The sequence below is a fragment of the Aythya marila genome, assembly GCF_965140915.1.
Source record: "Aythya marila genome assembly, chromosome: 3".
Taxonomy (NCBI): Eukaryota; Metazoa; Chordata; class Aves; order Anseriformes; family Anatidae; genus Aythya; species Aythya marila.
In genome coordinates this window covers 80,771,700-80,794,997 of record NC_139044.1, presented here as the reverse complement: position 1 = coordinate 80,794,997, position 23,298 = coordinate 80,771,700, and the positions used below count along the sequence as shown (strand labels likewise).

The following is a 23,298-nucleotide window of genomic DNA, read 5'->3' as shown; positions in this document are numbered from 1 at the left end:
CATACTCAAGTTTGTAGACAGACATTTATGCTACTCCAACGAAAGAGAAGAAATGGAGTTACCGTTTGGAAGAGGATCCCTGTGTCTCACAGCTGACTTCAGTACCCCATCTTGTTCCTACTTTTGCTAAGCTACTTTTAGCTATTTCTACTTTGTCTGCTGCCTCAGAAATAGGTGAATGCTACGGCAAAACCTGGAATGTTTCTACAGGCTGCAGTACTGCTACACTAGCCACCTCAGCAGGCAGGCATAAATACAGACACAAACGCCATGCTGCACCACAGCAACCAATAGGCTGCACCCAGGTTACTGACCAACTGCTGCAAACCCCTGTGCCTTTACACAACGTCAGCTACAACACATGCACACCACAGGTATTTTTGAAGAGTCCAGTTAATACCTGGAGCATTTCTGCATGGCCTGATCAGCATTAAGCCCTGACAGCACACGCACATTGCTTTTCCACTAGGGCTTTCTGCAGTACACCAATGCATAACTCTTGTCATTCTGCCATCACATGGCCTTTCAGGACTTCAGTGGGCTGACTGACACATTTGAAATGCCTAAAATCAGGCAACTTGAGAGAAGGCTCCTGGCTACCCTATGACTTGTTCAAAGCAGAGATAGCCTAACAGTTGGGCCGTTACACCAAGCTGGGCTTAGCGAGGGAGTGTGGCTAGTACTGTCTTCTGTCTCAGTGGGCAGGACAGCACAACACCGCCTGTAGGCCAGCGGCCCAGTCTGGTTCCTGCAAAACTTCTTTGTGCACTTTGTGCACAGCCTTGTGCAAAAAATTGGGTGTCAGGGACCTCTCGCTCAACCCCTGTAAGTGTTCAGACACTAACTTGTTGCAGACAATGACTGCTTTTGCTTGCTGTTTCCCAAACTACAACTTCAACACGAGTTTTCAATAGCTGACCAGAAAAGTGCCTTGGATCTGGGGAGTCGTGCTCTGATTTTGATTTTAGTTGGGGAAGAGCAGCAATGGAAAACTTGTGATGAAGCTTAACTGCTTAAAATCAGGGCAAATATATGTACAGAGCAATACGCTGCATGAAGCCCTTACAGCATAAGAGCTGCCAGAACAATGTGCCAACTAACATCTACTATTGGAAGCATGACAGAAAAAAAAAAAAAAAAAAAAAAAAAAAAAAAAAAAAAAAAGCTCTCTTAGAACATTTCCTGTATTTTGTTGATCCAAGTTCCAAGATAAAATATAACATGGTATAACATGGGCATTCCTTCCTATATAATCTTCACTTCATGTATTTCTTCAGGTGCCTTGACAGTCTGCAGGCCCAAGCTGGTGATACAGAGAAGGAAATGGTGGCATTGGGCAAATCTCTGTGGAACTACCAAAAGCTTTGTGAGAAGTAAAAATGTTTTTCTTAGCCACAAAACTCCTTAAGTAAATATATAAATTCGCATTAGGTGACAGGAATTTCCTGAGACCTCTCTTCTTTAAAGCACAGTAAAATGGATGGAAACAGTCAGGCCATTATCAGGTACTTTTAAAATAATCTCACAAAGAAGCCTAATTTTTGTCACTTCACTGTTTAAAAGAAAATAAATTATAAAGGTTGTTGGGTGTGAATTTAATCCTGTTAAATCCAGTCTTTTGTTAAATATGTTTGCAAATGTTAAGTAACCTTTTAAGACAATCCTCTATCCCATCCAATGGAAAGAAAGGTCTTAAGAAGACAAGAAGAAATCTCAACAGGTTTCATGTAAAAATAAAACACAAGTAAAATAAAAACAGTAAAATAAACAGAAATAAAAGTAACAATTGATAGGAAATTTCACTTTCCTCCTACAGGTGAGCTGCAAGGGCAAGAATACACATTTTAAAGTTATTGCAATTCTTTTCATTTAACACAAATGTGTCATAAGCTGGGTTGGCAGAATGAGTCCAATTGTTAGCGGTTAAGTATGCAACACAGAACTTACTTAACTACCATGTTCTGTGGTTTCCACTGCTAAAGGATCAAAAAGAAATTAAACAGCAACTTCTAAACATACATACTTCCACTGAGATACATTTTCACATCCTCGGGAAATGATGCCCTGATACACCAGCACTTCAGCTTATGTGTGTCAATTTAACACAGGAACATTTTAATATTCATACAGCAAATAAAGAACACATTGAGAGAAATCAAGGTTTAAATAAATATTGTTCAAGCACTAAAAATAGTTTCCAAAACATTTCTGACTGTCCACACATTAACTTCTTCTACAGGGTTCAAAAATTACTATCTATAAATATTTTTTTAATTAAAATTTCATTAAAATTTACACAGGACTGGAACAGGTATCATAAGTCACTGAGATGAAACCTTTGTTTTCTGCAGGCAATTGTAGCAGCCAAAGTATTTCATAAACAGTTCAGCTGCAAAGGCAGAATTGCCCAATTTTTTGTAAACTCTACTGAAAGTCTTCAATGTTCTTTCATGCAACATTTCTTTAATGTTCTTTCTCAAAACAACAACAAAAAAGAACAGCTTTCCAAAAGCTCTTTCTCAAAAAACCTTCTTCTAACTTTCCATTTACTTTATTCACAGTCAGTGTATGCCTACTTATTCTTAACACATTACTCCATGGATTAAACACCCCTTCCTTCTCCACAGTGCTTACTCTCTGGATATACATCTGAAGTTAGGAATTATGCACCCCCAAGCTTCATTTTGCCAGGCTAAACACAAGCTGCTTCTGTTCCTCATGTGAAAGTGGTACTCCAGCCTTTTGATTAGCCTTGCCTACCATGTGCTGCACTCAGCTGAGAAATTCACTTTTTCTCAGTGAAAGGGGTCCAGAACCTGATAATGCATAATTCTACAGATGGATTTCCTCTGTCCCTTTCCAGTGACTTTAGGACCTTTTTATTTCTAATAGAAGTTATCTGTGTTATCATGCAGGCTAGGATGCATTCTGTAGATTTATTTAGGGGAATTATATGTTGAAAGGGCCTTCAGTTATCTTGTTCCAGATTTCATAAAAATATTCAGTATTTGTCATTCAATGTGAGATGAAAATAACTTTGCACACAATTACAACAGTCTACCATATTGCAGATTAGTTCTTAGAAACTCAAACCTATTGGGAAAAAATATATACAACCCATTCTAAATTAATTCCCTGCTACTGTATGTGTCTACTTCAGAGCAACAAAGATCAGATTAACTCAACATACTGTTACTTCTGCCCTTTTAGGAATATGTGAGATCTCATCAGTACACAGAGATATCAAACCAGAATAAAGACTACTATTGTTTTCTATGAGGTAAAAATATTATCTGGGAGGGGAGGCAGAAATAAATAAAAAAAAATAAAAAATAAAAAGAAATAATTAAAAAAGGCAAATCAAATGCAGAAGACAAAAAAGGAAAAAAATGAATTTTAATACACTCTAAAATAAATTACAAAACATGGCCAACACTACCATCTACTGGGCGAGATTAGGACAAAGAATTCATTGCAATAAATACAATTGTTACTGCACTCTGAGAGTAACTTCAAGAATAAAACTTATATTGACCACAAAGCAGTGTGATTGTGGACTAGCTCAGATGCAACCTGAAAATTTTGTGTTCTCCAAAACAAATAGATTGGGTAAATGCTCATCATGTCTATGAAATAACTAGACTTAAGTAATGGAATTATACAACACTCTGTAAAGAGGACCCTGGGACACCAGGAATACAAAAAACTATACTCTGATCTCTACCTAGCAAACATTCCTGATTTCAATCTTGAACATCCCCAGTGATTTCAGTGAGACTGCTCATACAAATTAAGGCCTTTCTGGCATTCTACAGCTCTTCCTCTCTTCAGAGCAAAGGAATCGCCTATAGACATTGTATGTCCAACCATTTGCTATTACATGCCAAACTTTTTTAAAATATTATTTAATCTGAATAAGTTAGTAAATGTCAGATTCAACTTGTTTTTTCAACTTGTCTATTCAACCTGTCTATTCAACCATACCCCTTTTGCTGTGTGTATGTCTGTGATAAAGTCTTCACATGAATGATTGCATACTATTTTTTCCACAGAACCCCTGCCTCAGGCACAGGCTGGATAGTATTCAGAAAATGAGGCAGCTGTCGGGTATTTTTATACTCTCTCTTCAACTAGTGATGTCAGTCTTATTTACTCTCCATTGTTTGGAAGCAGAATGACTGCTTATTTTCTTCAAACAAACAACAAACCTGATATAACAAGGAGTATGTATTTAAAAAGCTTGAGGCACTCTATCAATTACTGTTACAATGCATTGCAAAACGACTCCTAAAACAGTATGTCTGTTCTCAGCCACTCACAAAAAGAACAGGAATACCTCTTCCTAGCTCTTCATCAGTCTGAGAACCCTGCTCCCGGCTTGTTTCAAAGTCCTTGTCAAGCACCTGACTTCTGGAGTTTGCCTGGTCACAAAATTTTGATTCTTTCACATATATAGAAGGTTAGGGAAATGAGTCCCAGCACCTGGCTATTCCCCTCTTTTAGAGAAGAGGACAGATCCAGCCTGCATGCTCCAACATGGCAAAAGACGAACAAGCTAAGTAAGATCCTGGGCTATTTAGAGCTCCCTAAATCGTCATCAGCATAGATTAAATTCCACACCACGATCAACAGGCAGTGATTTTGATCCATGACCCCCAGACTGGAATCACTCATTTCTGTCATGATGCTCTCAGCAAGGAAGTCAGGTACTTCAAGCAATCCTCAATTGATTTTAAGATGCTTCAGTACCACTGCAATAAGCAGATCCTGCAGTAATAAAGAAGAGCTAACAATTTGTATCCTAAAGCAACCTTTCTCTCCTATCCTGGCAGGCACAAACAGGAAACAGTTGAAAGGATTACTATCAAATTACAACTTTCGCCCCCCAAATAATAAAAGGGACATTTTCTTTATCACTCTCAGCTGAAAACCTAGGTACCATCAGCAATTATGCACTTTTAGAAAGAGAGACTGACATACATATACCTCTAGTGAGAGACTGACATTTCCCCAAACCTCAGTCTTGTCTGGAGGAAACTTAGCTATTAGCTACTCTAGTCTTAGCCATTTTCAGTCTCTTCAAACTTTTCCCTCCAGATTGCTCAAGAATTATCTTAGCACCAGAAGGCTTCTCTGTGATGTCTCCCCACTGCAAACTCAGTCTGTCTTATCTCCACTTGACTAGGAAATTGCAACCAAAGAGGTTTTCTTAAGGTAACACATAAATCCATGCCAGAGCCAGAAGTCAAGGCTCTGTTGGATATGTCAGGACATATTTATGCTCCTGACTGCCAAGATGCTTATTGATCCAGAACTTGACCTATAGAGCACCCCTGGCTCCAAATTATTGCAGCCAGAACATTTCTAAATACCAGATGTTAATATCTCCCAGGGAAACCAAACAAATGACAAATACAAAACAAATGGCTACCTGCCAAATTTTTGGTTTCAGTGAGTCGTTCAGCACCACATAGGAAGGCTGTGATATGAGCAAATGCAGCACCAGGCCTTCCCGTGTGGTGTTGACCTGCACCAATCACAAAACTATTCCTTTTTCTTCCTGATATCCTCTGCCTGAATATTTACAAGTCTAAGAGTATATACAGCAGACAATGCAGTAGAAAATCACTATTTAGTAAATAACCATGTTTCATTCCCATTTCTTCAGTGTAGTAGAATTTGTGGTAAAATAGCATGTGATCCAATAAGTAAAGACTACGATCATGACCACTCATGGGGAAGCCCAATTAAAGATCCAAAGGCAAACTTAATTCTGGCATTTCTTGACTTTGGAGTTTTAGTAGTTTTAATAGTGGAATTTCCTGGCTGGTCTTTCTTTTTTACAAGGTCGAAGGTAACATGACATTTTATCACAATGCACAGAGTTAACCAAAAATCCATGGCAATGAAGCACAGAACAGGCTGAGCTTAATTCTAATTACATTAGAATGCAAGAGAAGAAAGGCATTTCCAGGTGGTGAAAGACCACTAGGTACATCTGCTGGGGCTCACATGTGATCTGAGAAAAGTCTATCCTGCCTTGCTTTCTCCTCCCTATACTACTCCTTCCCAGCTTCCCTGAAAAGAATCCAGCACCTCTCTTAATTATGCCTTCCTGGTAGGACAGTGATTTAGCTGCTGCCCATTAGTTGATGTTTCTTGCAGAAACCCTCAGCCCGATGGAGAACTGACTCTTTGAATTTGAAGTGTAGCCCATGCTACTGCAGGAGAAGAGAACTGGCCTTACACAAAGAAAGCACTGCAGTTAGTCACTGCCTGAAACACAGCCGGTATTTCTGCCTTATAATCACATGAGAAAAAAGTAACTTGTTTTCAAAACGTTAATTATCTCACTACAGAGTGAATAGATTTCAGAACAGGCAGGTGGAGGGATGCATGCTACTGTCTTGAGCTGTTGCACCTGTTAAGTCCAAAACACAGTGCTCTGAATCTCAACTACCTTCCTTACTTTCTTGGCTGAAAACACCCAGCACTGCTCCTTAGCTGACCATTATTCTACCATTCTTGATCCACTATTATAGCTGTTTTTCTGCAATATTAGCTGCCTAACTCTATCTACATGTTAATTTCTTTATTTCTCTTAATTTCTTAATTTTTGTCTCTTTTTTTCAGTGCAATCACAATTTGCAAGTTGGAAATGGTGACCAAAACTCTGTCCATGCGGTATGTAACAGTTTACTCTCAAAGTACAAGCACTGGAAATCAAACTCATTATGAAGTACTTCATAAACTTATGTCACCATGATAGGAAGTAATTATAAATTATTACAGCTTTTCCAATTTAATGAGTACATTTAAATCTTGAAGTGATTGTGTTACTGCCTGCACTCAGTACATGGACTTCAAGGAAAAAAAAAAAGTATTTCACATTCACATTCACACCATGCAGAGTGACTGTTGAGCACTGACATTTTTCAGAAGAGCATATATTACTTAGTCTGCCACATGAAGGCATTCTGTGATTTGTAAACTATTTTAAACTGGAATTCACGTTTTCTGTTTTATTTACACATCTTGAAAGAACTCCCAATATACAATGCTAAAATTTTTCTTCCTGGTCTACAGTGCATCATGCTGTATAATTTTTAATTCTCCTTTTCCTCTGTATAATTTGAAATTCTAGCATTTTCCACAAATATTCACTATTCATCTGTCATAGAGAATGCTCAAAACAGCATTCAAGAAATATTAACAATTTTAAGACTATTTTTACTAACAAGTTTTAAGTAAATCTGTTACAAGAATGTGTTTCTACAGCCTCCTCCAATTATGGATGACAAAAATCTAACAATTAACATGGCACAAAATCACGGGAAGAGAACATATTCAGCATTTTACTGATTTTGGTACAGATGTATACATAAGAGACCACAGGATGGCTGAGAACAGAGGCTTGACATGGCTCCCTCATTTTCATTAAGCTAGGAAATGACTGCCCCCTGGTGCGGTGTATCTCTCTGAAGTCTAGTAGGCATGAAACTGGCCATAGGATTTTATAACAAAAAGGAAAAAAAAAGAATAATTACCTATATCTGGTTGTTCTTCTGCATCATAAGAAAACTTAAATATGAACAAAGTCTAGAGAACATTGAGAAAAGTTATTTGTAAATATTTCAAGTGTTTGACATTACTTAAAATGGTTTTCACCAGTTTCATTTATGGAGGAACTTGTATTCACAAAAATGAAGTGTTTCTTTAAAAAAGTGGTTCCTTTTGCTAGCTACATACAGCTATATCAGCTATGCTTGCCTGATAACCTCTGTTGATGGGGCTGGGTATGTGAGCAATACATTACTACAGAGTTCAGCTATTGCATATTATTTATTGCATAAAAATCAGGAACTCCAATCTATTACCAATCAAGAAAAATACAATCTTTGGTTTTGTGCACACGGCTACTACAGGGTTTTCACTGCATTTTTCAATTGTATTTCAATGTAAATACATGGCAATGGGTCTTTAGTGGAACAAGGATATTAAAATTTTTTTAAAGACACATACAAGTTTACAAGAAGTAACTGCTACATAAGGCCATTTTCTTGAAGTCTATAACACAGTATTAAAATAGGCTTCAAACAAGAAAATTCAGGTAGACCATTCAAATCAACCCTATTCTCAGAATTCCACAAAGAGCATGATGTATTTTCTGTGAGCACGTTTACAGCTTCAAGAGATTAGTCACCCTTTTCATTGTCATTATTTAGAAGCAACCCTGAAAAATAAGTTGTTACAATTCTTTTGAAAGCTTAAAATCCTTACTAGTCTAACACGCTTAATTGTTTTCTTATTTACATGAATGTCTAGTCTTTACTGAGTCTTGATATTCTCTGGTCCACTGAGCTCCTCAGGGTAATTTTGCATTGTTGGAAAATATTCTTCCTTCAGTCAGTTTTAGAATGGCTTCATTTCAGTTTCCTAGAGTATCTCCTTGCTCTTGCATTACTAAAAACAAACAGACAAACCAAAATGCTACCTGGCCTGTCATCTCTGAAGAATAACCTTTCATTATTCTATGTACATCACCATCTCACCTATCATTGTTTCCCTAATGCTTGGCCTAAAGAATGAACCTCTGTCCAAAAATCTGGTATCCTGTTTGTGCCCTAATAATCAGCTGGCCATAAGAACAACCTTAAAATGAAGTCCAGGCTTTCTTCCAGGATGTGAAGAATCTTACATGATTTCTTGAAATTACACTCAGCTACACCTCCCTAGTTCTTTTACTTTCTTTGTGCTTAGTAGAGCTTTCCCATTCCTTTACTAATTAATGACCCAACCTTTCCCTCTGTTTTGTTTCTTTTGACACAGGGCAACCAGAATTGAAAAAAGGAAGTACTAGTCATTTATATGATATTATACTTTCTTGCTTTGTACCTTCTTGTTCCTTCTTCCAACTTTTTGGTATTATGCTTGCCTTTAACACAATTTCTATTATTAAAATATAAAGATATTTTAAAATTCTGAAATTATTAAAAAATACAGAACTGGTTAGGGACATGAAGGCTGCTGTCAACCTTCACAGTTGTGACCATATGATGGTGGAGTCTGCAATTGTAAGAGAAAAGAGCAAAATGAACAATGAAATAACAGCACTGAATTTCAGGAGAGCAGATTTTGGAAGGGTAAACGGGCCCAGAAAAGCTAGGTATCTCCAGGGTCAACCTTTTCACACCACAAGACATATACCAATGTGCAAGAAGTTAAGGGAATGTGGATGAGGGCCAGCATGAATGAACTGGGAACTCCTGACTTAGTTTAAATGGAAAAGGAAGTATGTAGAAGGTAACACTGGGGAAACATTATACGGAGAAGGTGTACAGAGACATTGCTCAAGAGTACAACAATGGAATTAGGAAACCCAAAGTTCAGCAGGAGAAGAAAATAGCAAAGTCAAAAAGAAAGGCTTCTATATAGGCAGCAAAAGCAAATTACCAAATTGGAAGTGTCGTTGGTACACTGGAGGGCTGGACTGCTGCAGTTCAGAAAAAAAGAATTCTATACAGTGAAGAAATAGGCTAACGAGATCTCGTAATGTTCTGCAGAAGCAAATGCAAGGCCTTGCACCTGGGATGGAATAAAAACATGCAGCAGTACAGCCTGAGACTGGCTGTGTGAAAGCAGCTTTGCAGAAACAGACCCGTGGCAGCAATGAATCACAGAATATCCTGAGTTGGAAGGCACCCACAAGGACCATTGAGTCCAACTTCTGTCTCCTCACGGGACCACCCAAAAATCAGACCATGTGTCTGAGAGCGTTGTCCAAAGGCTTTTTGAACTCTGGCAGGCTCAGGGCCATGACCAGTTCCCTGGAGAGCCTGTTCCAGTGCCCGACCACCCTCTGAGTGAAGAACCTTTTCCTAACACCCAGCCTGACCCTCCTCTGTTGCAGCGTCATGACATTCCCTCAGGCAATGAAGGCCAAAAGCATCTGGGGCTGTTTTAGCAAGAGGGTAGCCATCTGGTCAAGGCATCTGACTATTCACCTCAGCTCAGTTCTGGGGAGACCAGATACAGACTGCTGTGTCCAGTACAAAAAAGACGTTGACGTATGGGAGCAAGTCCCACAGATGCCCACCAGAACAAACAGAGGCTGCATCAGATGACAGGTTAGGAGATGCTGAGGAAATTACTTGTGCCATCTTAAGAACAAAAGGAGAGATTTAACTGCTGTCTTCAAGTACTCAATGTGAGGATATAAAGAGGATGGGTCTAGGCAACAGGCACAAGCTCCTAAAGGGGAAAGTTTTTCTGGAGGATAATCTCATCCCTTTATACCAAGACAGTATCAGCATAAGGAATCAGTACTTTGGGGTGTTTGCCTAATGTACTGTTAAAAATAATTTTGTTTTACTAAATCTTGCCTTCAGTGCATAGCATGTCATGTGCATTGGCACAATATGCCAATTGGGACCCAAGGGAATGGCATTTTGCTCTGACAGAGGAGGTTCAGGCCGGGTATTAGGGAAAGGTTCTTCATTCAGAGGGTGGCTGGGCACGGGAACAGGCTCCACAGGGAAGTGGTAATGACACTGAACCTGCTGGAGTTCAAGAAGCATTTGGAAAATGCTCCCAGACACATGGTCTAATTTTTGGATACTCCTGTGCAGACCCAGGAGTTGATGATTCTTGTAGGTCCCTTTCAACTCAGGATATTCTATTATGCATCCTATCAGTGAGTGGAAAAAACACCATAAGAGTAGTCAAATACTGGAACAGTTTGCCCAGAGGTGGTGGAATTTCCAGCCCTAGAGGCAGTCTGACCTGTCCTGGGGAAGGCGCGGAGCAACCTGGTTTAGATTGGCCCTGTTTTGAATGAGGTGTCAGACTAGAAAGTCTTGAGCTTCTTTCCAAAGAAAATTAATCTGTGATTTTACTCTGTGATTCTGTTTTCTAAAACGAAACCAAACCAAACAAACAAATGAAAAAAAAAAACATGCACAACACATGTACCCCAAATTTCACGTTTTTAACTTTTTAACACAAGAAATTGTTTTAGGCACTAAGGAATGTAAAGTTCCTTTAAAAACTCACATTTTCTAACAAATTTGTGAGATTCCAATTAAAAATCGGACTATGAGAAAACCTCATCAATGTTAGTCTAAATGGGATTATAGGAAAATATCAACTACAATCAACAGGAAAAATAGTGCAAGAAATCTCTAATACCAAAGCTGTATTTTTAGCTAATGTAGATGAGGCCATGGTAAAAAGTATTATATAAAAAAAAAAAAGATTAATACATAAAATATTTTGAAAATAGAACTGTTATAATTTACTTGGGTAAATGCATGTGGTGTGAAAAAAATAATTAAAAGTACTATTCCAATGCTATTCTAATTTCTAAACTATACGAACCTTAGAAGCACTCACTTTATTCATTTTGCTAGGCATCCACATGACAAAAGCACAGAAAAAAAAACAAAACAAAACAAAACAAAACAAAACAAAACAAAAACAAAAACAAAAACAAACAAACAAACAAACAAACAAAACTATTTTTAGAAATAAAAAGAACTAAGAATATGAGACCGTGAAAGTCAGTGACAGTACAGGGATTCTTAGTGAGACAGCAATGTAAGTGGACTGAATCTTCATACTTAAATTTTGAGATTTCTTGTGCACTTGATTACTTCTGTCTGTATAGTGAGGCAGTGCTAATTTATGCCTTCCTACGGGGATGACTGTTGTCTTTGCCAGCACCAGAAACTGAATCAAGAAACTCCAGAGCTAAAAGCTAACAGGATACAGTCTCTTAACTCTGAGCTGCAGTTTCATGTTTTATTCATAAAAGGAGATACCTACACACCAGCTTGTGAAATATACTCCTCTGGCATTTAAAATTTGTATCTTTCTTATTAAAAATTACAAATCTTACCTTTAAGTCACTTCCCGGCAAAGTACCTATGCCATCTTTCCAGTCCATAGCACTAAATACATCAAACTCTTGACCATTTCCACTAGCGGCAGATTCATTCATGATGCATGCACTAAAAAAAAAAAAACAAGAAGAAAAAAAAAAAAAAAGAAGAAAAAATCTGAAAATGCTAAAAATGGTTGAATAATCATTTCACTGGACATTTCTTCAAAGCATTCCATGGATTAGTATTAAACACTTCTCAGTACGCTGACAATGTGGACAAGTGATGACAGTAATAAACAAGGGAAAATCTTTGGAAAATCATAAAATGTAATCCCTGCTTTATACACTAGGAGGCTAGCAACAAGAACTGGAGAGAACTGAGAAATTTCCAATTGCAAATAAATTGACATGGGGAAAACACATGTTAAGTACACCAAAAAAAAACATTTGTTCTGGGGAACATGAGACAGAAATATATTAAGAACTGATTTAAAGAACTTATTAAATATAGAAGATATTAAGGTTTTACTGAATATCTCATAACATGCTGATGGGAAAGATTTACCCAAGTTCAAATTAAAATTGCAAAATGAATTTGAAACTGTCTGTCATTTTCATTGTGTGACTCAGGAGACCCAGATATTCCTTGCCTGTCTCTATACAGTTTCACCAAATATTTGATTTGTATTTGTAAAATTCATTTAGACGTAGACAAGTACATACGCAGGAGAGAAAATTTCGGCTTTGCAAGTCCTTATTTTACCAGATCCCTCTGCTTTGGTACAGTAGAAACAGAAGAGAAAATATTTATCTTCAGAAAGAGTGGACTTGGACACCCCATCCTGTGGTAAGAGTTTACCTCCAATAATCTGCACAAGCAACACTTGCATTACACATACCACTGGCCCTTGCCTTTGGCCCAGCACTTCTCACTATCACAAAGATGATATCAATTGCACTGAATTGCAAATGGTTTTAGCAGCCATTTGGGACTAGCACCAAATTCTTCCTTTCTGCTTCTTAGAAACCCACTGATCTCAAAATTTGTGTCCTGACACCTAATTTAATATTTTCTTGATGTGAAATCTGACTCATTCATTTTCTTTCTGAGGGACTTCTGTGCTGTGCCTAGCAGCTGAAGCAATCTGTTGCAAAATGAGTTCTGCCTTCAGTTTGTGAACTGTCAGCAAAAGCTTCTCTCTTTTCAAACTTATACTCTCTAAACTCTTTAACAAACACTTCCTAAACCTCATACTCTGTCTGCAGGCTGCCTGCAAGCTTTTCCTGCAAGGATTGGTATTTGAAATTCAAATAGGTAGACAAGTTTCCTCAGTTGCTTGACCTTGTTTTTTGATGTTTTAATTTTTAACTTAGGTCCCACTCCCAAAATCAAGTTTCCACAAATGTCTATTAACACTCTCTAAGATTCTGAAATTTCCACAAAAAAAAAACAAAACAAAACAAAACAAAACTGAGCATAACATTTGTTCACTCACAGATAACAGAAGAAGATGCAAACCAAGCAGAAGTAAACTCAGGTCTTCCAGAAGTTTTCGACTGAAAGTTTCAGGAGAAGAATGCTTAGCTAATTAATTCCAGTGTGTGAAAAAATATTCAAATTTACATTTTTCTTCATTAGAAAAAATTCACCAGTCAATGGAACACCACCACTACAGAGAGGTACTACTCCAGCATTGTGTCTGCGGTATGATCTCCCTTGTGTTTCTCCTCAGTTTCCTACTCATGTGCAGCAGGACTGTGTAGTCCTTACCACCCCGAGCAACACCTCACACCATCAGCACTTTTGCTACGCTACGGCCAGCACACAACTGCTCCGAAGCAGGACCTCAGTCAGGAAACACCACCCATGGTGAAAATGTCTGTGCTCCCCTTCGGTCCACATGTCAGGCAGGGCTCAGAGATGGGGTCAACAGCTCTCTGTGCCTACAGAAGGCTCTCTGACAAAAGGACACGTGCCACATTTGAAATAAGAAGTACATCATTTAAAGTGCCTTTTCAATCCCTCATTTTAGTACTCCTGTATGAGAAAATACCAAAAAACATATTGTCAGTGCGCAAAAGTTCATTTCAAAATAGATCAATAAACACACACAAATTCAATGCAAACGGAGATATTCCCTAAATCCCTAGACCTTGTCTTTAAAAACCTCTCCCAAGTAAAACCCACCACTCTACCTTAGGGCAGCTCCTGCAACACAACCTGGGCAGCCTCTATCTGAGCCCAGGCACGGGGTGTTGTAGAGCTCAAGCCCACCAGGAATCCAGTCTTCAGCACTGCAGCAGAGGAACTCGAGCGGGCTGACACCAAACTCAATGGCAGCATGGTGGCAGGGACACAGGCATTCTCACAAAAACACAAGACCTAATCTGCTAAGAAATAGCTGAAAATTCAGTCTACCCAGAAATACATGAAGGGAGACATAAAGCACACTGTTCCAGGCACACTGGTGTGATGAGCTACCCGCAGCTAGGTGGGCTAAGCACAGACAAAGCTGCTTTCTGTATTAACTGAAGTTTCTAAGTAATCCTAAATTACCATCTTATTTAGTGGATGCTGCACTCAACCCCTCTGTGGTTTGTTATGGCAAATATGTTCCAAAGGTTTCTGCAGAAGGAATAATGAAAAATGGGAAGAGGCTTGGGAGTTGGTGGGGAAGTGTTTCCTTGCAGCAGTGGCTGTCCTGAAGAGAGGAGCAACAGTGAGCTGCTGCATCATGTCCTGGCATCTCTGATGGTGCCACTCACGTTACAGACACACTTTGTAATTGAATCAATTGGAAAAAAAAAAAAAAAAAAGGACCCAGGGAAAAAGCCTTTCAGCCTAGCCTGCTGATGCAGGATGTAAACTGCTTGAAAAAGTCAAAGTAAACTCTTGGTAATAGAAAGGTACAGGGCATATTTATCTTAAGAGAACACACAGGTTTTAAATTAATTGCACCTAACAGAGTTTCCTTAGGTAACAATCAGCAATAAGGATGTATTCTATTGTTTGATAAGGTATTCATTATTGTTTTCCTCTTAAAATTAAAATCAAAGGTACAACTTGTACTTTCACATAATGGTCCTTTTCTGCAGCTTTCAGAAATGTTCTTGTTGGGGATGAAAAGGTCACAGGGCAATGCAGATAGAAATGAATTTACCAAAAGGAATTACATTTAACAAAATATCTGTTTCCAGCTTTCCTGAGTTTGAACAGATGAAAGATCAGTCTACATCCTTCTACTAATGATAATAAGAAGGGAGAAAAAGACCTATTACATTATTACAGCAATGTGAGACTAAAAAAAGGACAAAATCATTGCAATATATACATCTAAATCACAGGAGAAAGAAAACTGCTGAATGTCTTATCTACTCATTTTCATTTTTAAAGCTCTGATGTAGCTCTTTGAACCAGTATAACTCCTTCCATAATAATTTCACTTGCTATCATTCCTGTCACTACAACACTTCCAGAAAGTAGTAAAAATGCTGGATGAATACGGGCCAAGCAACTACAGTGCTGTGCCGATGCCTGTCACTGAGTGCCATCTGACGTGAAGGTAAGGCCATCATAGTAAGAACTTGAAACAGTCACCTTCCAAAAACATCTCCAAAATCCACTATTAGGAATGCAACTGTGTTTCAGTCTTCACAGCTGTAAGCTGCAACATCTATAGAGGAGCGTGCTGCATTTTAGTATTTCAACACTAATGTTGTTTTAGACATACACAGTAAATTCATTAAACTAAGCATGCATATGAAATAAGATTAGACACATCCTTTAGAAAAAACTTTGTTTTTACCAATTGGTTCAGCAATAAATGAGTACTTCACAGAGCTGATACTTAATGAGATTAAGAGCACTAAAAATGAGATGGATTCACCTGGTGAAAGATTCTCTATTTAAAGATTTAAACCAAAGAAATAGGCGAGGATATGCCAGTTAAACTTGTAAGTAGTTTCTGAAGTAATTATAGAGTTTTGTACTGAGTACGTCAAAAAGTAATAATAGAAGGATTTTTTCTTTCAGTTAGTTCTTAAAAAATTAACTGACACCTACCCGCATTTTGAAAGTCTCAGATGCCACCTTTGAGAAGCACAAGGTAGCACCATACATGATTTCTGACCCCTGGGCCCAATTCAACACAGGTCACCAGGCAGCAGAGAGAGGAGGTTTCAACAGTAAAGTCAGCACCACCAGATGGGTATAACCTGTCCTTTTTTGGTATGCCTATTTGTTTTATGCATTCCTGTGTGTTTTTATTTTTGCTTTTGAGGACTTCTACAAGTACTATGCCAGGAAAGCTGCACAGCCTTGCTCCAGGAGAGGAGGCTGGTGTCTGCTCCCATCCCATACTATCAGCTCTTGCTCGGAGAGGTAAAACCTGAGACAAGGAGGCAGAGGAGGTGGAAGCAATCAGTGGGAAGGGTGAGGTCCAAGGGACAAAGAGGGAAAAGGTGATGTCCTGATAACCACAGCAATCTCCCCTCTGCCTTCGAGGTTCCCATAGAGCTGGACACCAGTCCTGATGCATGTTTGTGGAAACAGAGGCACCGTGTTTTTGTCCTAACACAACATTTGATTATTTTGGTCATCTCCAAGGAGAAAGCTGCTTAGCATAGCATCCACAGGCTGAAGGGACACAGGAGGGATGTGGTTTTCCTGCACACAGGGGCAATCAGGAGGATCAGCAGGAGATAATGCTGTGTACCAGAGCTGTGAACACACCAACCAGCCTTTGGCAGTAGGGTACAGGTGGATACATCGTTTTCTGCTTTAGCATGTAAGAGTGGGAAAGTGACCAGGGCTGAATCATCACCCTGCCCAAGGCAAACACAGAACTACCCCACACAGCACAGGCTCCCCTTTTGTTTTAGACAGGCTTGGTTTTAAGCTAGCTTCACAACAACAGTGACAGCAAAGGAAAGCCAACAATCACGCGTAGCTACAGTGCAGAGCAGAGAGCAGTACTTCCTACTCAGTGTAAGGGGGTGAGCCCAGCTTTCCTTCTCACGATCATCTGCTCCAGCAGGGTACACCACACACTCATCTCTTTCTCACCCTTCATCTTTTTGCACCTGATTCTTTACTTAAAGAAAAACAACCACAACAGGAACAGAGCAGGAAATGGTAAAATGCTTTGAGGCTATCCACCATGTTTTTATATCTGCTTTTTAAATATCTATTTAAGGTTTTAATTCCTGTAATGTTTCATTAAAAGAAGTATCTGCAGATTACACATTTTCTTCAAAATCTCATTTTTCAAGTAGCTTTCAAAAACTAGTTTTCACCAGTTCTGCCATTCTTCTGTTCTGTGTGTTGAAGAGCTGTTGAAGTCAATTTCACTATTTTGCCTGTTGCTCATGAAGTTTATTACAAACAAATTATCTTAAAGATGAGCTATATAGGTGGGAATGGCATTCACAGAGGGACCTAATCTTAGAATTCTTTGTCCTTCTTAGCACTTGTAACAGAAATCAGATCAGATTTCCTGTTGATGATGCCCCCTTAGTATTATTTCCTCTTATTTTACCTATTGCTACTTTTCTGCCTGCCAGGTTCTCCGGGGATACTGTGTGTGTTTGGTCTTGCTTCCCAGGAGGTAGGCTTAATGTCTGTTTCCTCACAGAAGAAACTTGGCCACACTCAATACAAACTGCAAACTGTGCTCTCTGATAAAAGCGAGCCTGCCCCAGTGCTAAGTAAGGTTTTTGATGCCTCCACCTGAACCTGGTCTCTGCCAACATAGGTACCGGAGCTAGAAACTCCATAACATTTACTGTTACATAGAGGCTTTGGCTACTGCATCACTTTCAAATACCCACAGAGCACTGTAGTACTAGTATTTACCCAATGCTGAAACTATCCCAGCAGCTAATGAAATTTACCACCCACAGCATTCAACTCATTCAGAGAACCCACACCTTGCTCTGAAGAAGTGTCTCCTCTGCTTGTTACAGTCTGCGCCATCCTGAATGGAGATGTAAGCTACTTGGACCCTAAGGCTTGAAGCACAACAGCTCTGAAATCCCATTTGTGAATTTCTCTTAATTCCCTGAACCAGGCACAGAAAGTGAGAGAACACTTTTGCCTTTGCCTGCGTATGCCTCCTTCCTTCCCCTGTGCAGACATCTCAAAAACTGTGACGCACCAAACCCTGACACTGAATATCACCTGACCTATTTCAAATTGTCACCAAGAGAAGTTAGCTGCCCAGTTAACTCACTCTGCCTCTGCACACTTCTTTTCTCTGACTCGTGCCCTCCTCCTATGCTTCTGCCTTCTCTTTCCAGCTTCCACAAGGTCTGCAGTCCCTAAACGATTAATGCACCTTCTTCTAGCTCCTAAATACTGGTTACTGCATCTCCTTATCTCCTTCCTTTATCTACAATTCATAAAGCTTGTATTTCCCACTGTGCTGAGCAGTTCTACTACCGATGCAACAATAAGCTATACCTACATACACGCTATCACTTTCCTTGATAAATCTTGTGTCACGTAATCACTGGTTCCTCACACCCATCACTTACATTTGATAATCCTAGCAGTATGAAAAAAGATGAAGAGTAAATGGAATAACCCACAAACGTCAGCCCAAGTGATGCACAACAGAACTGAACAAGTCAAAGGAAAAGAATTCATTGTGCTATCATTTTCTTGAAAGCTGTAACTTTTAAAAGCAACAATCTAGAAAAAAAATCATGAAACTGAATTAATATGAAACATCCTTAACAACAAATAAAAACAAAGTTCGCTACAATTGCCCAGTTGACAACAAAAACCCATCCAATAAGACGGCTGCTTCAGCCACCGTCATTAGCACGCCACGTTCATTAGAAGACCAACCAGACCAAAGCCAAAAGCCGCTGAAGTCACGCTGGGAAAAGACGACTACCCGGCACCACCAGGACCTAAACAGAGTGCTTTACTGCCTTCCACCGCTAGTTTCCCCGAGTTTCTCCCTTACAGATGTTAATCATCTGAACTGCTGGGAATGAGATAACTTCCTTGGTAAAAAGAACCGCTCGCCTGAGGAGGCTTTAAATTTGCAGCACGAAAATTCTGTGATGAGTCCCAACGCAGACAATTTCCTAAAACAACGTAAAGTGGAGTTTGCATCTCTCGAGTTTCATTTACGCTTTCCACCTGACTTTTGGGACTCCCTACAAAGCCTCGCTTCACAAGTAGAAACAAAAAGCAAAACTGCTTCGCCTGATGCCACTCCACCGCACCGGGGAAAGAAGGAACCAAACAGGAGGCAAACTGAAAATGCAACTCTTGTCACATTTCACCCTGCAGCCCGCCTAATTCGGCTCGGGTAATTACAAAATAACACACATTATAACCCTCACTGCCCGATCAGGGGCCTGCTGGCTGGGGAGCGTTTCCAATGCGGGCTCAGCCCCGCGCCCGAGAGGGGCAAGCGGCAAAACGGCGCCGAGAGCCGCCGGCCGGATCCGGATCCGGATCTGGAGCCGCTCCGGAGCCGCTCACCCGGAGCCGGCGGCAGCGGAGCGCACCCGGAACGGCGCGGCCCGGCCCGGCTGCCCGGGGCCTACCGCCAGAGGTCCCTCCTTGGCCAGTTTTTGCGGCGTGTTTTTGCTGCACTTGAAACTTTCTGGAGGAAAAAAAAAAAAAAAAAAAAAAAAAAATCTCAGGGCCGCGTCTCGCCCCGGAGCGCGGAGACAAAAGCGGCCGCTCCGCTCCGCACCGCTCCGCACCCCGCAGGCGGGCAGCGCCGGGGGCGGCGGGCACGGGGAGCGCTTCTCGCGTCGCTCCGCTCCTCTCCCAAATTTCTCTCCTCCTTCCTCCCCCCCCCCCCCGCAATGAAACCGAGCGGGGGCAGCCTGACCCCCCCCCGCCGCACCGCAACGCAGCGCAGGGCCGGGGGCGGCGGCGGGGGTGGGAGAGGAACCGGGTGCCGGGCGTTCCTGAGGAAGTTGCACAACTGGAGAGGGACTCCGCTTGTTTACCGGGTCCTTTTCTCCCCCCCTACCCCACCCCGAGACGGGGATCCGGGAAAGGGAGGCTGTCTCCGAGTGGAAGGGAAAAAAGACTTCACCTTCTCCTCCCTCCTCTCCTCCCCTCCCCCAGCGAGGAGGAGGAGGAGGAGGAAGAGGAGGAAGAGAAGGAGGAGGAGGAGGGGGGCGAGCTCTCTTTTTCTAAGGGGTTGCGGGGATTTGCTCCTCGGCCGCTGGCAGCCAATCTCCGGGCATCCCTCGGCGGAGAAGTCACCCCTTCCCGCGGGAGGGAGGGAAGGGAAGGCAAAGAGGGGAAGAGAAGGGAAGGAGGGGAAGGGAAAGGAAGGGAAGGAGGGGAAGGGGAGCTTCGCCCCCTCGGGGGGCTGCCCCCCGCCCGCCCCGCTCGGCCCCGCGTACCCGCAGCCCCAGCCTCCGCCGCAACTTTTTCTCTCACGCTCCGCCGCTCGCACGCTCCGGCCCGGAGCCGGGGGGGGCGGGAGAAATGGGGGTGGGAGCGGGGTCGCCACAGCCTCGCCCCCCTCCCCGGCCGCTGCCGCCCCGCCGGCCTCGCCCTGGCCCCGCGCCCCGGGCGGCCGCTCCGCGGGAGCGCCTCCCCCCCACCCCCCGCCCCAAAATCTTTTTCCCCCTCCCCCCGCCGCGAAAACAGCGCCTCGCACACACACGTTAGCGAGAAACAAGTGTGCCGATATCCTGTTGTTACGTGCACCGGCTGCACAAACCAGGAGGGGAGACGAGAGGCGGCCGGTTGCGGCGCCCCCCCCCTCCCTTCCCCAGCCGGACCCCGGCACGCAACTTGGCCAGCAGCCCCCGCCGCCGCCCCCCGGCCCTTCGGGCCCCCCCCGGGTGCGGGCAGCGCCGCACACCCCCGGCAGCTCGGGGCCAACCGGCGGGGACCCCCCCGAGCAGCCAGCGGCGGTGACAGGCGGGGACCCCCCCGCAGCCCCCAGCCCGCAGCGGGCAGGGGTCGTCGCCGTCCCCCGGCCGCCCGCCGTGCCTGCCGCAGCCAGCGAGGCGCACACACCGCACGGAGGCAGGAACTGAGCACTCAAGCAAAAGACTTTTTTTTTTTTTTTTTTTTAAATCGCTACGAGCTTTTCTTTTTTTTTTTTTTTTTTTTTTTTCGCTATGTGCATGTGTGTGCAAACTTTCCCCAAAATGGCGGAAATTGGGAGATGATTATATTTTAAATACCTCTCGCGCACGACCAGACAAAGTGCGGAGGAGCGACGGAAAATACAAACTCTCTCCGCTGCGCGCTGAGCAGGCCTTCGCGCAGGGGGGGGGGACGGACCCACGGCACATTCAACCGGTATCTCCCGGCAGCCGCCGCCGCCTGCCGCCTCCGACCGAAAAAAACGGGGCTTTCTCATACCCCTCCCGGCCGCGCGTTGCCCCCCCCCCCCCCCGGCGCCCGCGCTTCGCCCCGTCCTCCCGTGCGTGTGAACAAAGAGCCGGGCCCGGGGGGGCGCGGAGCGCAGGGCCCCCCCCTTCCTCCTCCCGCCCTCCCCGAGCACCCCCGCAAGCCGCAGCTCCCCCCCCCCTTTTTTCCCGACCCCCCCGCCCCCCTTTTCCCGAGCCCGGCGGCTGCACCCGCATCACATTGTTCCCCGCGGCACGGCGGTGCCCCGTAAGTGGCATTAAATGGAGCCAACTGACAAGCTCATTGGTGGGGCAAGTCTGCAAAATGTCTCTCCCCTTCCCTTCCCCCTCCCTTCGGAGCCCCCTCCCCCCAAAAAAAGCCTCCCCCCCCCGTCCCCGACGCATTTCAGCGGCTCCCTCCCCCATATACATAGATATGCACATCCACATACGTGCGTGCGTGCCTGTGTGTGCATATAAACGCGAGCATATATATCCCCGTGTACTCCCTTCGTGTGTTTGGGAAGGGAAAAAGAAATGCGAGGCACCTCTCTCTTTCTTTTGTTCCTCTTTCACACTCACACACTTATTATTTCGGGAGACACCCGGCGCCCCGGCCGCTCCCCAGCCACTTGGGAGCCACTTGCCCACTTTCCCCGGCATTAACTTCCATCCCTGCCGCTCGAGGTGCTGGGGGAGAAGCCCCCTCCCCTTCCCCGGCTCCGTTTCGTAAGGGAGGGAGAGGAGGTGCGCCTCTCCCTTTATCTCTCGCGCTCTCTCCAACTTTCATCCTCACCTAGGGCCGAAACCAAAACCCATCACCGGCCTCCGCCAGCGCCGCTCCCTGCGCGGCTGGCGGACCGGCTCGGAACCCGCCGCTCCTTACCCCCCCAAATTCTCTCTCTCTCTTTCTCCGGCTCTCGAGCAGTCCTGACAAATATGGTCCAGGGCTGCGGGCACAAGTGAGCATGCGCCCGCCGAGCCAGGGCTGGGGAAAGGGGAAACTGCCGCCGCCGCCGCTCGCTCTTCCTCCCGCGGCCGCGGCTCCGGCGCGGCGGCAGCGCGGGGCACCCGGCGAGGCGGGCGGCGGCGGCCCCCGGCCCCAAAGCCGGCCCCAAAGCCCGGCCCCGAGAAGGGGCTCCGCCGGAGGTGCGGCATCTCCCCCGAGCGCCGACGCCGGGGGAATAATAAGGAGGCTTCGCGCGGCCGCCTGGCGCTATTTCGGGCCCTTTCGGCGGGGATGCGCTGCGCTTTTTTTTTTTTTTTTCCTTCTTTTTCTTATTAATTATCCTTATTATTTTGTTGGCGGCTCCCCCCCCCCTCCCCAAGCCTTCCGATGCCAGCCGCGCCGCCCCGGTGCGGGGCGTGCCGTGCCGTGCCGTGCCGTGCCGTGCCGGGTGGGCGGCGGGGAGCCCGGCGCTGGCCGGGGGCGAGCGGAGCTCCGCAACTTTCCCCGCGGTCCCCCGGCGGGCAGGGACCCCCTCACCCTGGGCCTCGTCCCATTCCCAGCCTCGCCGCTTTACCAAAGAAAAGTGCTGCCAAGCGTGCCACCTGCCTACGTCCTCGCCACCGGTGCGTTCCCCTGTGGTCCCAGAGCAAAGCGGTCTCCGGCGGCTATTTTCTGTCACTTGGCATTGTTCGGAAAACACCGAAAGCTGGAGGCCCGTCTTATTGTATGGCACCGGCTAGGGCGGACTTCCTTCACCTAGAAGGAGGTCTGTTATGCAAAAGAGCATTGAACAAAATAGACCTACACGAGGCCTAACTAGGCTGGGGAAGAGGGAGGAAGAAGGATTGCAATCTGTTGTATGCATGATACTTGAAATATATATATACATATATATACATACATACACACTTTCAGGCAAAGACTAAACCAACACGGAATACAATCCTAATTATACCAATCATATATATATATATATATATATCACACCACAGAATACCTCTGTGAGATGGCTCTATCCTGAAGGCAAGAAGTGCAAAGTGAATTTTACATTTTTAATAGTTTGGTGAGTTATTATATCTTTTTTAAAACGGCTCTTGTGTCTCAATATAACTTCTGTTAATCC

The 23,298-nt window shown here is 43.5% G+C and overlaps 1 protein-coding gene across 6 annotated transcripts in view; it reads right to left on the bottom strand.

Annotated features, from left to right (window-relative positions):
- The window catches only part of L3MBTL3 (L3MBTL histone methyl-lysine binding protein 3), an 87,462-nt gene extending 64,924 nt beyond the window's left edge, over positions 1 to 22,538 (bottom strand). For 2 of the 6 annotated variants that reach the window (XM_082756441.1, XM_082756442.1), the window contains exons 1-2: positions 22,113 to 22,538; positions 11,897 to 12,008 (exon numbers count right to left, since the gene is read on the bottom strand). In XM_082756441.1, the coding sequence (XP_082612567.1) occupies positions 11,897 to 12,008; positions 22,113 to 22,384 (384 nt within the window). In that variant the 5' untranslated portion in view covers positions 22,385 to 22,538. Of the gene's footprint in view, positions 1 to 11,896; positions 12,009 to 13,377; positions 13,920 to 14,077; positions 14,602 to 20,263; positions 20,386 to 22,112 lie in introns of those variants that run through there. The other 4 variants (XM_082756444.1, XM_082756445.1, XM_082756443.1 and 1 more) reach the window with 4 other exon arrangements.
- Between the last annotated feature and the right edge of the window lie 760 nt (positions 22,539 to 23,298).